The following is a 15,559-nucleotide window of genomic DNA, read 5'->3' as shown; positions in this document are numbered from 1 at the left end:
CCAGCGAATTTATCGGTATACTCACTGCATGGTTATATTAACATTATTTTGTTAGTCTTATGTAGTGTTCACTGCGATTATTATACTTACAGTATATGTGTTTATTTATTATGTATAATATCCATTTTAACTGTATAATAATAATAAATAAAATTGAGAAGTGATTTGTGCCTATATAATGTATACATACGCGTTTAACATATTATATTATTTTACACGAATGGTATACATGTATAAATAGGTAGGTATAATATATATATAAATCTAATCTATAGTTAATTTATATATATACTCTATATACTGGTAAACCCTCTAACCGTATAAATGCAGTTTTACGGTTTTAGGAAAAGCAAAATAAGATTTTTATTCGGGTCGTGTAATTTTGAGCGCTGAGAGACGGTATTTTATTCACCCTCTCTCAATTTAAAACCCTACAATATAATAACACATGAACTCGAGTACGGAACGAAAACATATTATTGTAAATAATTTTTATTTTTAACGCGTTCTTTATAAATATACAATCTATAAAGATTTATTTGCAATAAGCATATTTTATTGTAGATTATATAGTTAAACACGAATGATATAATGATTAAAGAGGAGTCATCCAGGAATAATAATTTAGACGTTATATATTATTATGTATTTATTTGTTTTATTATAATCATTATTATTATTTATCGCATTAGTGATTCTTTTAAGCTTTTTCGAAGGATTTCCTGTATATCTGTCCGCGGAGTCGAGGGCAAAGAGCTACTCATCGTTGCTTTGCGAAGCGGGATCGAAAGAGCTTTCGCGGTAGATGTCGGTACTTCTGAGTCTGTTGGAATTTTCAAGTCCGAGTGGACGGAAAAGATTCGATATGTGAAAGGTCGCTTATATTGTAATCGACATCACGCAATGATAGCATACCCACCCATTGGAAATGTTGTATCTTGCTGTGGTATGATATTATATTCGATTTTTCTGCAGCACTCCGTAATTGCGGACGACTGCAATATCTTAAAAGACCAAATTGTCTTTGGGGCAGGGTCTTGTAATATCGTGCGTGTACACCCACTGATATATTAGCAGTTTGGTCGGGGCACGTTCACTTAAAATATAATATCATCATAACGTTTCGTGCCATAATATAATAATATCGTTCTGTGTCATAGCGGCGCACAATACGTCACACAGAAAACGCAACGGCAACAACAATAATAATAATAATAATAATATTATTACATTGTTATATGGTTTCGTCGGCGCCGTGACGCTAGTACGAAATATTTTGACGAGGGTCAACACGCACACACGTACCGCTGAGCAGCGCATACAGTGACAGTGCGACCGGCCTTTGCACGCGTTGACGCGACGTAAATAATTATTATTACATAAAAACGCGTCGTTTTTCGCAGAGTTTCAAGCTGCGGCCGCGGACATATCATTTTATTATTATTATTATTATTATTATTATTATTATTATTATTATTATTATTATTATTATTACTATTACTATTATTAAAACGGCGCACGACGACCTTCGCGCGCGAGATCGACAAAAACAACGGTGGCGGTAGTTGCGGCGGCGGTGGATGACGGTTCGACCGTGGACGAGGTGGTGCGCGGGCGGGGCGCGCGGTAATAATATCGTATGAAAAATCGTCTGCGGACAAGACGGCGTACGAGCGCGAAACCGTAAAACAAATGAACCCGTTCGCCGAGCGTACTATATAGGCGGCGGTACACTAGCGCGGTGCGGTGCAGTGTGCAGGGTGCAGCAGAGTGGTAGTGCGGTGGCGGCGTTGTTGGTGGTGGGTGCGATGGGTGCGCGCGGAGGGCGAGTGACGGGACCGAGAGAGTCGTCGGCAGGGGGACGAAAAGGAAGAAAACAAAAAGAGGAAAATATCGTTCGTGCGTGGAGCGCGTACGTGGCGGCGGCGGCGGCTAGAGAGCGCAAGCGCCGCCCGCGAGTGGGCAGACGCGGCGGGGAGGACGGCCCGCCCATTACTCGGGATGGTGGCCGCCGCCGCCACCACTGCCGCCGCCGTCGCCGATCGGTTCCCATATATCTCAAAGCCGGGGGGCTCAAACCGCGGATAGTCGACCTAATCTGAGGTCAATTTGTTAGCTTAACTTTAAAACTCCGCGCGGCCGGCTCTCGCGTGTTGTTATTATTATTATTATTATTATTATAATATACTATAAACAATAATAATAATAATAATAATAAACGTGCACTCTAACATACGCGTATGTGTTATAATAAACGTTTTACTCTGTCGCATTATACGTAATATTATATTATTTACACGGGACAGACATTGTGCGTAAGTAACGGTTCCGTTTCCCGTGCGTGTGCGTGACGATTATTGTATCTCGTCCGAGTCGGATCAACGGTATTATTACAATATAATCGTGTAAAATAACAATAATAATTTTCTGCATTGTGCCGTTAAAGTTTTCCCGTTTTCGCGTGTTACGAAATTTTGATTTTATCGCTATTTTGATTTTTATATTTTTTATTTCACGCGTCGAAACGATATTGCATGACGGGCACGAACGCGTCAAAAGATAACCGGTAAGTCGTGAGCATGTCTGCAGCGACCGTTGTTTGATGGTATCTAAAGTCAGGTATATATATTATTAGGTATTATAGTTATTTTGCACACAGAAATCATCGTTATAAACTCATAATGTAGACATTTGGCATAGGTACATAAATATATAATATAGATTGTACGTTTGAAATAAAATAATATAAATGATGAAAAACAGATTTCGGAATATTTTTCTGTAGTACGATTCATATTTTCATTTTTGGAATTTTTAAACACACTTAATGGCCATATTTTATGCGATGTTGAAATTTTTTTCAGTACTTAAGAAGTTCTGTAGTGATACAAATTTCTATTTTCCAAATGAAAACTTCCCTTTCTCCCAGTTTATTGCAAATTAAGTAGTGGATATTTTTTTAATTTTAAACGAACATTAGTTTGTTAGTTATTATAATGTTTGTATGACAAATAATAGTCTAATGGCTTTACAAAAGTATAAAATTTAATTTAATATCTGATCTAATATATTTATTACACAACGATCATTTTAACAAATTATAAATGTTAACTAGCATCGATTATTAAAATTTTCAAATCGTTTTAGTCTACATATTTTTAAACTTTTTAGTGAACAAAATTAAAAAGCTCAAAGGCACTCGTTTGAATTTTTATTTTAATGCATCAAAATTAAAAAAAAAAAATTACTTATACAGTTTGTAATCTCGACAAAGCATTTCATGAGTAGTACAAAAAGCTCAGGAATTTGGAAGTATAGTCTTTAAATACGAAAAACGGGGCGAGTGTACATGGTGAATAACTCTGAGCATAGGTATATTTTTTGGCGTGCGTGTCAAAAATTATGTTTAGAATAATATCTAAAATATAATCTACAAATGTACATCTGCGTGCAGCGCAGACGATAGTATGGTATGACAGACGCGATAATAATATTATGTGCATTTGTCATTTATATATGTGTACTTCTATACATCATATCGTCCGATGATTCCGAAAAATCGCTGACGTTCTCGAGAATTTTCGGAGTAAGTTAATTCGTATAAATTATGTTTTATTTATTTGCTTTACGGATAATTGGTCATTTTTTATTACAGTAATAATAAGTAATAAGTAATCAACAAGTTTAAGTAAATGGCTTAGCTATATATAAAAATAAATAAAATAGAAGAAAAAATGTACGTATACGTAAATGATTATTGACAAACAATACATGTATATTGTATATAATTTATATATTTTATGATAATATCATCAACTACAAAATTAAAAATTAAAAGAAAAGAGATACTTTAATGTACTTAAATATAAAATTATTAACATAAACATTAAAATAGTAATGGGGTGAACATATAATTTTGAGAGAAATAATGAATATAATAAATAAATGACTATTGCGAGTGCAGTTGTTGTTCCGCAGGTTAATAGTTAATATAACTTTAAAGTTTATCATTTTGAATGGAAAACAGTTATTAATTTCATTATTCAATAATTTGAAGAGAAAAGAGTTGCTTGTTAGCAGTTCAGAATTCGACGTGTTCTTAAAGAATTCATTTTTAAAATCCCTAGTACGTTTTCGTAGTCAGTAGGGAAGCTTTTCATGTATTAAATTTGTAGCATATAAAGTGAAGAACCTTATTTTGAATTAAGTTAATATATTCAATGCTATCGTTTTACTGAATTATCGGTGAATTTTCAAACAAAGAGCGGATAAGTGATGATGAAAGGATTGTCGAATGGAGATCAATTACATTTAATCATCCTATTATAATATTTTATCGTTACCAATTATACGTATTAACAAACTGCAGTTAAGTGTAAGATATAATTAATATTGGTACTGTATCCAAACACTTCGAATTGAACGCCACTGCGTATTCTTCACGTGCGTTTAACGAAAATTTAACAATAAATTATACCAATACTTAAAAAATACATAATATTTCTACCTAATTCAATTTATTTCCTTTTAAATCGCATGAATATTTTTAAACTAATTGTACATTTAAAATTGATCTAGTAAATCTAATGATTATAATTATTTGTAAAATAAAAATCTTATAATGTATGTTAATATTGTTAATGCTATAATAGTATAAATACTAAATAGTAGCTTAAATAGGTTTTATTTTTATTATTGCGTTTTATGTCATTTTGTTTGTTTCTATAAAAATACTGAGTCTTTTAGTCTTTACAATAATTTTGCTAATTATTCAACCTGATTTGTAAGCTTTTTACAAAATTTGTAAATTATAAATTAAATTACATTCATATTTTAACAAGAATAACATTTTTTTTTTTGTAGATTTAATTTTTTTCAAATTCAGAATAATTACTAGTATGTTTTTAAAATATTAAAAATAATAAGTATTTATATTAAAATGTTTTTTGATCTACATGCTCAATTTTTTCGTATATAATATTATATAACATAATTAAAATATTTTTAGGAAAATAAATTAGGTAAACACGCAGTCGTGGTATGATAAAAATAATATTGAATGACATAGACACTTACATATAATTTCTTGTATTTACTATGTGTTTATATTTTAAAAAGATAATGTTGGGAAAAAATATGAAAAAACTATTCATAATGATAGCCTGCAATAAGTAGTACACTCTAGGTTATTTAAAAATATAATATACGCATAAATTATTAACCTAATATTAATAGTCTCTTAGAAAGTTAGAAATATGTGTACCTAAACGTGTTTGAAATTTTAAAAGATAAACTTTGAGTATGAAGGTTTTTGTATGACGTAAATTGCAGTGTGGAATTACGATAAAATGATTCTTTTTTTTACACACATTTTAAAACACGCACGTGTATATATAATTTATATTTATGTGATTGGCTTAATTCGATTTACAAGGACTTAATAATTTGTTCTAAAAAAAGGTCATCAATATAAATTGGTACTTATTAAATATTCAAATAAGTGTATATTTTATTTTGTTGTTATTTTTTTGAGTGACCATTTAAGCACGATGCATTTGGTAAGTGGTAATTTTTTTCGTAGCAAATTTAAAATATTTATTATTTCGTAAAAAGTATGATAATATAAACATGTTAAAATAATATCATATAAACAAAAAAAATACGAATTTTGAAATTTACCTACATGTCTAATATAATTTTTAGGGATATAAATATTATTTACTTTGAACAACTTAAGTTTTATTGATTAACTTGAGATTTTAGAATCATAAAATAAAGCTTTTTAGTCTTTAAACGCGTGTTTTATGATTGCCTTTTCTTTTATAAGAGTAATTCTTAGATTTTCTTTGGCGTACGTGGATTTAGTTATGATATTTCTGTTGAAGCATTTTAATCTACACATATACACATAAAACCATAAAAATCGTTTTGATTTATCAATATTTGCCTGGAGTATATGTATATAATTTATACATAATACATAAACAGTATCTTAGTAATCATATTAGATGCATCACATACCTACTAATTTTGTTTGTAATAATCGCTCTATTAATTGTAAACAATCTAATCTATTTGAAGATTGCATAGGAATATAAAATATATTTATGTAATTGTTTTGTATATTGCGTTTTTATTCAGTTATTAAATTAAAAAAATATTTATACAGAATAGCAATATTGAGAACTAGCGTGTTTATCATGTGAAAAAAAAACCTATTTTATCACAACCACTCCTATATAATACTCGGTTCGGTACTCATTGTTTAACTATACAAGACGTCAGTCAAGATATAATATTATAGAAATTGATGATACCGATATTGTGAATACTGTAAACGATTGGCATTGTAACAAGTGCGCATACACCTCTATTACTGCAATCTGTATAAATGTCTGTTAGAAAAGTATGTATATGTATATACATTTTTATTTAGTTAAATAATTAATAATTATCAAACGAGTTTAAAGAATTTTGGTTTTTATATTTCTATCGTTTAGTATGATAATTAGTTTTGTGAAGTATGGTTTCCAGTGCTGAAAGAAACAATAATGCTTATAACATTTATATATATATATATTTTTATAAGCGATGTGATTACAGTTAAAATGCGTTAGCATTTATCCGATCTATTAAAACAATTCGGCTAATTTGTCTGTAAGTATTATTATTTACGGAACGTAAAAATTAAACACTTGTTTTAAATCGATCACTTCTACAATATTTATAAAAACTGCGGGTATTAAAAAAATACTTAGAACTGTGCACCTACTTACTATTTTATTATAGCCTCATTATAGTGTATAGGTTATAAATACACAGACGCAATATAAAATTCAAATACGACGCGTATTATATAACAAGTATTATTTGCATTTAATTATCGCGAGTCTATCCAAATGATTTTAATGGTTATAAATAGGATAATTAATGGTAGGTTCTCATAATAAATATCAAAGTTATTAATTGAGTTTTAGTAGTAAAGTAGGTGTATATTATGATGTGCATTTGATTTACAAAGTTTTAATATTATTTGTGAATTATGTTTTTAATTGCAGAATTCAACTGAGTGTTCATTTTCCACATTTAAATCCGGTGATGGTCGTTGGCTTTTGATAAGTGAAATTTGAAAATAAAAAAAACACAAAAAATGATGGAACGTCTGGAAAACCTGACCGACCCGAGTTTGTGTCTTCAAGACTTGGTGTCGTCGACGGGTTCTGATCACCACAACGTTGCATTACAGCACGCGTCATCGGCATCGTTCCATCATCCCGTGCACGATGGCAGTGCTGGACTGCATCAGGGCATGCTTGGACACCACCATGTGCACCATCATGACAGTCACCATCACCATCATCACACGGCTGTACCGTGTCCGCCGTCACTGTTACACCACGAACCGTTGGAAAAACTTAAGAGAGGTGCGTAAAATCATGAAAATTGTATGTAGATTATTATTATTTTTTTAAACTAGATAAGTACGACGATATCAAAAAATTACCGTAACAAATTTATCATAACATATAGGTAGTTATATTTGTACAGACTATACTATATAATACACTATATAATACACTTACATAGTTACATATTTACTGCATTCATTTTTCCATGAATATATCTAATTTTAAGTATGTAAAAGGCTAAAATATGTATATATATTGTTTATATAACTAACCAAGTAGATATTCCTTTATTGAATAATATTGAATATAAATATATTAGTATAGCTTCTTATTTCAAAAGGACGAAGGAGACATTTTGCGTACTTTAATCATAATTTATAATTTAATGGAATCATGTGTTTTGGGTTACTATGTAGGCATTGTAGGCATATAACATGTATATAAGGTATCAAGTTCAGACACAACTTGTTTCACAGAATTCAATACCTAATAGGTTCTTACTTCTTATACAAAAATGTATTTAATACACTTTACATTTTATGTTTATTTTCGTGCAATATATTTCAACTATATTTTTAACATTTTTAATAACTTTAATAATTTAAAAATCTGATAACCGCGATTAGCATTCGGCATTTTATTGGTAAATATCGATCTGGACTTCTATTCAAATCACTTTTTATTTTTGATAGCGGTTTTTAATGGATAAAATATAAAATATTGTAACTTATGTTTATTTACGAAGAAGTTTTCAACATTATTCTTTACTCAATTTTGTTTTTATGAACATAATTTATGCGAGAGTTTTAAGTATAATATAAGTCGGTTTATTTTATCTTTTATAGAGGATAGTATATTATATCAGTGAAGTATGTATACTATATTATTGATATTTCGTGTAGGCCAATTTCAGGGTTTTGTGGTATTTTGACTGGAGGTATGCTCAATATAGATATTCGTAAAAATATGAACGCCGACACTGTATTGTATGGCTTGTATACCTATCTATATCTATTCATATTAAATATTGAGGACTATTTTTTTAAATTTTCTCTCCAAAAACTCACTGTAAATACGCCCGTCAATCGTGAATATAATATTTAACCACGCAATATGAGAGACTGCGTGTTTTCGCTGTTAAATATATGACATTGGTGGGCGCGGGTTATTAAGCATATTATACATATACGTATATCATATATACGACTGCGGCGCGGTTGATGTTTAATGGGCAATAATTTAGAGCGTTATTGTTATCGGGGTGTCCATTAGCATAATCATTGTTGTATGGGCGGCGTAACAACAAGTGCGAATTCCCATGTAACTCTACGTGTACGCATATATATTTGTATATATATATTATATTATTATATAGTCGTCGAGCATATTCGTGATCGGCGCCCCGTGAAATCAGCGCACGAGCTCCCTAAAAATGATACAACGTGAAGGGTGCGAGGACAAAAAAAACTTATTTCTCTTACACTCGCCCTATATTATATTATATTATATACGTGTGTAACGGTGTAAGTGTACACTGTATACAATATATATATATACAGTATACACGCACATACACACACACACACACACACATATACGCTCACCGAGGGGGATGGAGGAATAGATTAGTGTTTGTGTGTATAAATATATATGTGTAACACCCTGTGGCTGCCTATATGTATATATACACGCGTGCGACAACTATACTCGGGCTAGTCGACCGAAAACACATATTTATTATTCGACGCCCGAAAGAGGTCCACCGCCCATAAACCAATTTTCCCGGATAATCTGTCGTTTTGTTATTCTTCTCAGGCCTCGCGGGGTCATTTAAGCCCTGCACGGCCGCCGACAGGAGCTATCTCTTCTCTCTTTCCATAAGATTGTCACGTCGGAAAATTTAGATTGCTAAAACGCCTACTACAATAGACGTTCAAAATGTATAAATATAATTCCTTAACGGTCACAGTATATGTATAATGCTATATTTAGGTATCGAACTATATACTATTATACATGAAGTGCATTCGAATTTGAGAATTTTTTCTTTATACTAATAAAATATAATTTTCGTTTTGACTACTAATTAATCGTGGATAAAAATATGGGAATATACTAAGTTCATGAATTTTCTCTAAGATTTATTATATTATGAAGGTTTTGACAACAATCGTGAAAAAACATCTCAAAACGTATTGTTTATAAAATGAATATACGAAAATTACAGCTTATTCGATGTAACGGGTTTTAGCTCGTTAAGTATGCTGAAATTTCATTTTTATATATTTTTAAATTTGCATTAATATACTTTTGCTAGAAATTATATTAAAAAACTAAAATTTTAGCAAATTTAATATTACTTAAAAATTTTTCACAATATACAGTTATATTGTATTTTAATATTATATAGTTTATGTTGCATCGTATACCTCATTATTGTCAGTCTTTTTATATGTATTTGATATCGTTTATTTATTTTATAATATTCTTTATGCAAAATTATCGTTTAAAATTTGTTCACAGGGCAAATAATGAATTATTTTACGATTGGTATATCAATTGTAGTAGTTTTATAATTTTAATAGTATCGCATTCGGTACCAAAATCTAAATTTTTTTGTTTGATAGTTTTTGTTTTGTGTCAACAGTTAATATAGATGTCATTTAACATTGAACTTAGTATAAAAATAATCTGAGCTCAAAGAATCAAATCATGGTATTTGGTGAAAATTAGAATATTTATGTTTTATCTACCTTTAAAATATGTTTAAATAGTTAAATAATGTTTAATTATTAAAATGTCTAATATTTTATTTATTTTTTATTGCATATTATTATATAATAATTTGAAACTATTGTCTCCGAGATAATTATAATTGAAATCGTCTTTGCTAATACATACCAATTTTGAGATTTCACTTGGTAAAAAGGTATTATGTGTATATGTAAGGCTATACATATAACTATCTGTATTTTATTTTAGTACGGAATGCAGGATAAAATTGTCTTGGCTTGGCATATACAACTGTTGCGAATAATTCAAATTAAATTAAACAGACGAGATTTTTTTACTTATATGTAATATGTATTATACTAGTTCTTGACATTTCTTAGAGATTCACAGGTGAGAATAAAATATATGGGAGAAGTTTTCTGGAAACACTGATTGGAGATGACGCAGGTTTAAATACTGATGAGCATATTATCTTACATTTATTTTTAAAAAACAAATTTTAAATAATTTGACAGTTATTACATTGTCAGAAAAATGTTATTTTAGTCTCATTAATTATAACAATTCACTTCATTATTTTTTTTTTTTTTTGTATGTGACTGATGTTGTGTGCCAAATTATGATTGCAAAAATGATTATTCTTCAGCATTTATGCTCTTGTAAATAGTATACCTAATGGCTAATACTAATCTTGTTATTCTTATATTTAGACATTTAATTTAAATATGATTGAATATTAATTTTATAGAGACCAATTTTTTCATAATATTATTAATCTATAACAATACATAATCAATAAACCTGATAGTCAATGATCGGTTGTATCTTTAATACACGTCAATTTATTCATATAATAACTATAAGATAGTTTATAAGTATTGCGATAATGCTAAAACAGCAATTTAATACGTAACTAGTGTATACACATTTTGTGTCTGTTTCTTTTTTAAAAAACTACTCTGTATTAAAGTGATATACAAGCTATGGTGTGCTATATTTGAATTCTAAAATAGACGATTACATGTAGGTATACGTATACATTTTTAATAATGTATTATAGGTACATATTATATTCACATAAGATTTTGTTGTTTAATGTTTTTATTAGTAATTTGGTGCAAACAACAGCAACAACATATACTTCTTAGGATGGTAAACGAGGAGTGTTACGAATATGAATAAAGTTGACCAAAAACATAAACTAAATTCAACTTTATTTTATTCAGTAAAAAATAAATATAAAAAAATTGAACATAACTCATACCATTCTCCCTTTGGTGTGTTCTGCAGCTTGCGAAAGAGCTATCCAACCAAAATGTTTTGTAATAAAAATCATGAAAAAAAAAAGATCGAGACCGTACTTGTAACCTTAATGTTTTTGGATAACGTTTTATCCTCTAATAAACATAAATTAATAACGAAAACAAGGCAACTGTAAATTGTCGTAGGGCGGTGGGCGAAGGTCACCATTTGTAAAATAATTTCTTTTCACCGAAATCCCTTAGAGAGAGTTTTATTTATGGGGGGCGAAACCTCACTCCCAGCAACCCCCAAGCACATACACTTGCGGATTTTCGGAGTCCCTAGAGGACTGTGGCTAGCAGAGTCGCTTATGGTTGGCGCGCACAAGAGTAATTTTGAAAAACAAATTACCCCTTTTCAGTACACATATATGTGTGTATATATATATGCACAGAACGCATCGTAATAGCTGTGCGGTCAACCTTATAATTATTCCCTCAAGATATACGCACACAACCCTTTTGTGTAGCATCCGATAATTTATGTACGGCAAGTGTTTCGGATATTTATATATTTACATTGCACCCTCGACCTCTGCTGGTTGCAGTTTATGTGTATAATCGAACAGACTGTCCGTGTAAAAATCACGATTATTATTCTTATATGGTCTATGGCATGTAATTCATATACACATACGGCGGGGGCGTGTTTGTAATCAAAATGATCTGCTGCCTTGACAAGATATATGTCAGTAAGTTGGGCGTCAAAGTTAGTTAAATGTCGAACAACAGAATATCTAATAATAAATAAGCATAAGAATAGCGTTTAACGAGAAATGTGTGTGTTGCTATGCAGTTAATACAATGCCTATACAGTCTTTCGCAGAACTTTTATAATATTTAAAAGTTATTTTTTAAATTATAAATTATATTATAATATCTATAAATTAGTTCAAACAAAGGAAACAAATGATTTTTTTTCATATATATACTTATGTTAACACTACAGCATGTGTCAGCGATTGACTTAAGCTTTTAGGCAATATAACACGATAACCTTATATGGCAAAGATAAAGTTGACATATTTCGTAAAAAAACGAGAAAATCGTAATTGATTACTCCATAATTTACTCTGACAAAGATGAATAATCATAAGTATCTGAATTTGCAGAATTTCGCAATACTATAAAACTTTGAGTTTATATTGGCGCAATACAGATAGATTGTAGAAAATAAATAGTTCTTGTATAATATGTAATAAAATAAATATTCAATGAAATGATAAATATAGTAAATTAAGATCGAAATTTCAATATTCATTAATTATTTCTGAAAAATAACATATTATATTTATGCTGTAAGGAGTAATACAAATTATCTAATAATTATTAAACAAGTCTAGCTTTCAGAAACAATCATTTATATCAATGTTATATTTTTGTAGTATTAATTTTGTGTATTAATCATTAATAATTAATGGAGATGTATGTATATGTAAACTGTATGTATACTATTCAAATTCAAATTCAATTAAATACAATATATTACGAAACATCCAAATAAGTAATGTGTTAATATGAATAATAAATTAGCCATTAGGGTGGAAATTAATTAGTTTTTATATTCTAATAAAATTATATAGATTGTATTCTATATAGAAATTTATAATTGAACAAAATAAAAATGTATGTATAATATACATGATCATTAAAAGTTGTTTTTTAATATTTAAAATCGAATAAAAAAATAATATAGGTGCCATAAAAAATATCAACTCGTCATTCGCAGTAATAAAACCACTTATGATATGAATGTTTGTGAATATAATCTTATTGTATATATGTGCACTTTAATAAATTATCATTATTGCTGAAATCAAAATAGATACATAATTTCATAATATGCTGAACATCGTTAAACATGACACCATTTAATGTACATAGAAGTGCAATGACGCCATTTTAAGCGATTGCTATAGTGACATAACATCCTGCGTTTGCAACTGTAATGTATTATGATACCCATATAATTTATATAATAGAATAATAGAACACACATATTGACATATATTGACCAATTTAATATATATTATATATACATATATATCTATAGATATATAAGTTCTTTTATAGTATGTACTTATAAAGTACTGAGAGTAAAATCCGATTTTGTTCTGGAAATAATGAACAAACATTTAATACTGCGTTATATCAATGTATCTCGATTTTAATGTACTCCAGTTCACAGACAAATCGTCATTTGTGTTTGTTTTATGAACTAATTCGACCAAGATGGAGAATCCGTCTTCGGTGGATCGTATAGAGCACTTGGTATATTTCCGCATGTGATTCAAACTATTCTCCTAACTTTCCTGATATCTTTAAGAACAGTTTCTGAAACTTTCATCAAAATTGACTCAGTAGTTTTTGAATCTATATAAGCTATACAAACTATCAGAAATTTTCTTTTGTTATAGGCAAATTTTAATAACAAGCAATGAATTAAATATTACTTTTTTTTTAGTAGAAAAAACCCCACAGTAACGTATAATAAGTTGAATAGTCCGGTAAGTACCAAAGTGGATGTAGTTGGTACTTTTAGGAGGTCAAAATTGAAAGTTCTCTATTTATTTTTTTAGTTTTAAAAAAAATCGAACATTTATTAATATAATTGTAAAAAGTTAATCCATCTTTGTTCAAAATTATTTTGATCACACTCAATACCTACTGTGCAACAGAGTTGGTTTCCTATTTTCTCCCTGTTTTATATTTATGTAGAGAGAGAGAGATAGAAAGAGAAAGAGAAAGAGAGAAATGTATTATGTCTAGTTTATACTATATATTATAGTGAGCAGATCACAACCTACCGACTTACTCATTTTTTTTGTCAAAAACATTACGAAGAACGATTTAAAAAATGTGGTAATGGCATGGTAAATATAATAATTGTTTTTCCAAAAGTTCTACCAATATTACGCATGTATTATTTAATCGACCAGTGTTTACCGCAGTTATATCAAAACTTAATGCTTTTATTGATTTGTGTATATCTTAATTTAAAAATATGTCATAAATTGCAGATGTCTGCTCTTTTCCTATATCATATTCTACTTCTGATATTGCAGCGATTTTCTCCAAATCTCCACTCGTAATAATCACTGCAAATTTGTCAACAATATTCTTACCAGTTAAAGCTGGAAGTTGTTTACCATCTCAATGTAAAACGCTGGCATTTAAATTTGTTTTTGATAATATCTGCTCTTTCTTAATGCAAACTCATTCAACAACCATGAATAAACGATCTATTAATGTTTTAAAAATTGCTACTAAAATATGAATAGCGTTTCTGTCACTTATTTTACATTTATCTAAAGCCTCGACAACTTTTGGAGTAATAATATTAGTTTTTACTCATATTGTTAGTATTATAGGCTTTACATTGATGTCTGCATTGTCAATATTCATATTCATATTTTCGTCTTCGGTACTCTATAAGAAGATAATTCTAATGCCTCCTCATTTTCTAAATTAAAATAATAAACTAATAAAAACATAAAAACATAAAAACATACCAGCTTTATTTAAATTAAAATTATGATGTTGTTTTACAAATTCTGCCTTTTTCCGTTGCATTTCATAATCAACTTCATACATATAACCCGGCCGTTCACCTTTTCGCTGATTTATTAGAAACTGCTTATCTTCTTCTATTTTTATAATATTTAGTACATCTGTGAGTGTTTTATAAAAAATATTATTTATAATAGAAATAAATGTTTGTTCTTTTATTTTGTAGCTTGCCGCTGTTCCTGTGTGTTTTTGTAATAATTCTCTTCATTCATTTTATAACAATTCTACTTTATTAATAAAAATTGTATCCGTTTTCGTTGGTATTCGTTCTTTTTCCCAATATATCGACACTTTTTTATTACAAGCTTTGCACTGTCTCTTACATAAAGTTCTACAATACATAGATATAAATAAGTATTAAATCCTTAAAACAAAATTAGAACTGTTAAAATATTAAACAATAAACGTGTAACATCGTCGGGGCACTAATACTATACTAACATAAACTATACATTAACTGAGAAATACGCATATAATCAACTTATTTTATCATTTCCATTAGTAGGTAGTTAAGATAAAACCATAATTTGTATTAAATCGTAACTA

General features: G+C 29.2%; 1 protein-coding gene across 1 annotated transcript in view; it reads left to right on the top strand.

The window, feature by feature from the left end:
* The first annotated feature begins 6,565 nt into the window (after nucleotides 1-6,565).
* The window catches only part of LOC112599239 (pituitary homeobox homolog Ptx1-like), a 30,821-nt gene continuing 21,827 nt past the window's right edge, over nucleotides 6,566-15,559 (top strand). The window contains exons 1-2 of the mRNA XM_025346058.1: nucleotides 6,566-6,657; nucleotides 7,059-7,424. Coding sequence (XP_025201843.1) covers nucleotides 7,151-7,424 — 274 coding nt within the window. The 5' untranslated portion in view covers nucleotides 6,566-6,657; nucleotides 7,059-7,150. The remainder of the gene's footprint in view (nucleotides 6,658-7,058; nucleotides 7,425-15,559) is intronic.

The sequence above is a fragment of the Melanaphis sacchari genome, unplaced genomic scaffold (assembly GCF_002803265.2).
Source record: "Melanaphis sacchari strain LSU unplaced genomic scaffold, SCAv2.0 Contig4_pilon_pilon, whole genome shotgun sequence".
In the NCBI taxonomy this organism is placed as follows: Eukaryota; Metazoa; Arthropoda; class Insecta; order Hemiptera; family Aphididae; genus Melanaphis; species Melanaphis sacchari.
The sequence above is the reverse complement of the archived record's forward strand: the minus strand, read 5'-3'. Positions and strand labels throughout refer to the sequence as shown.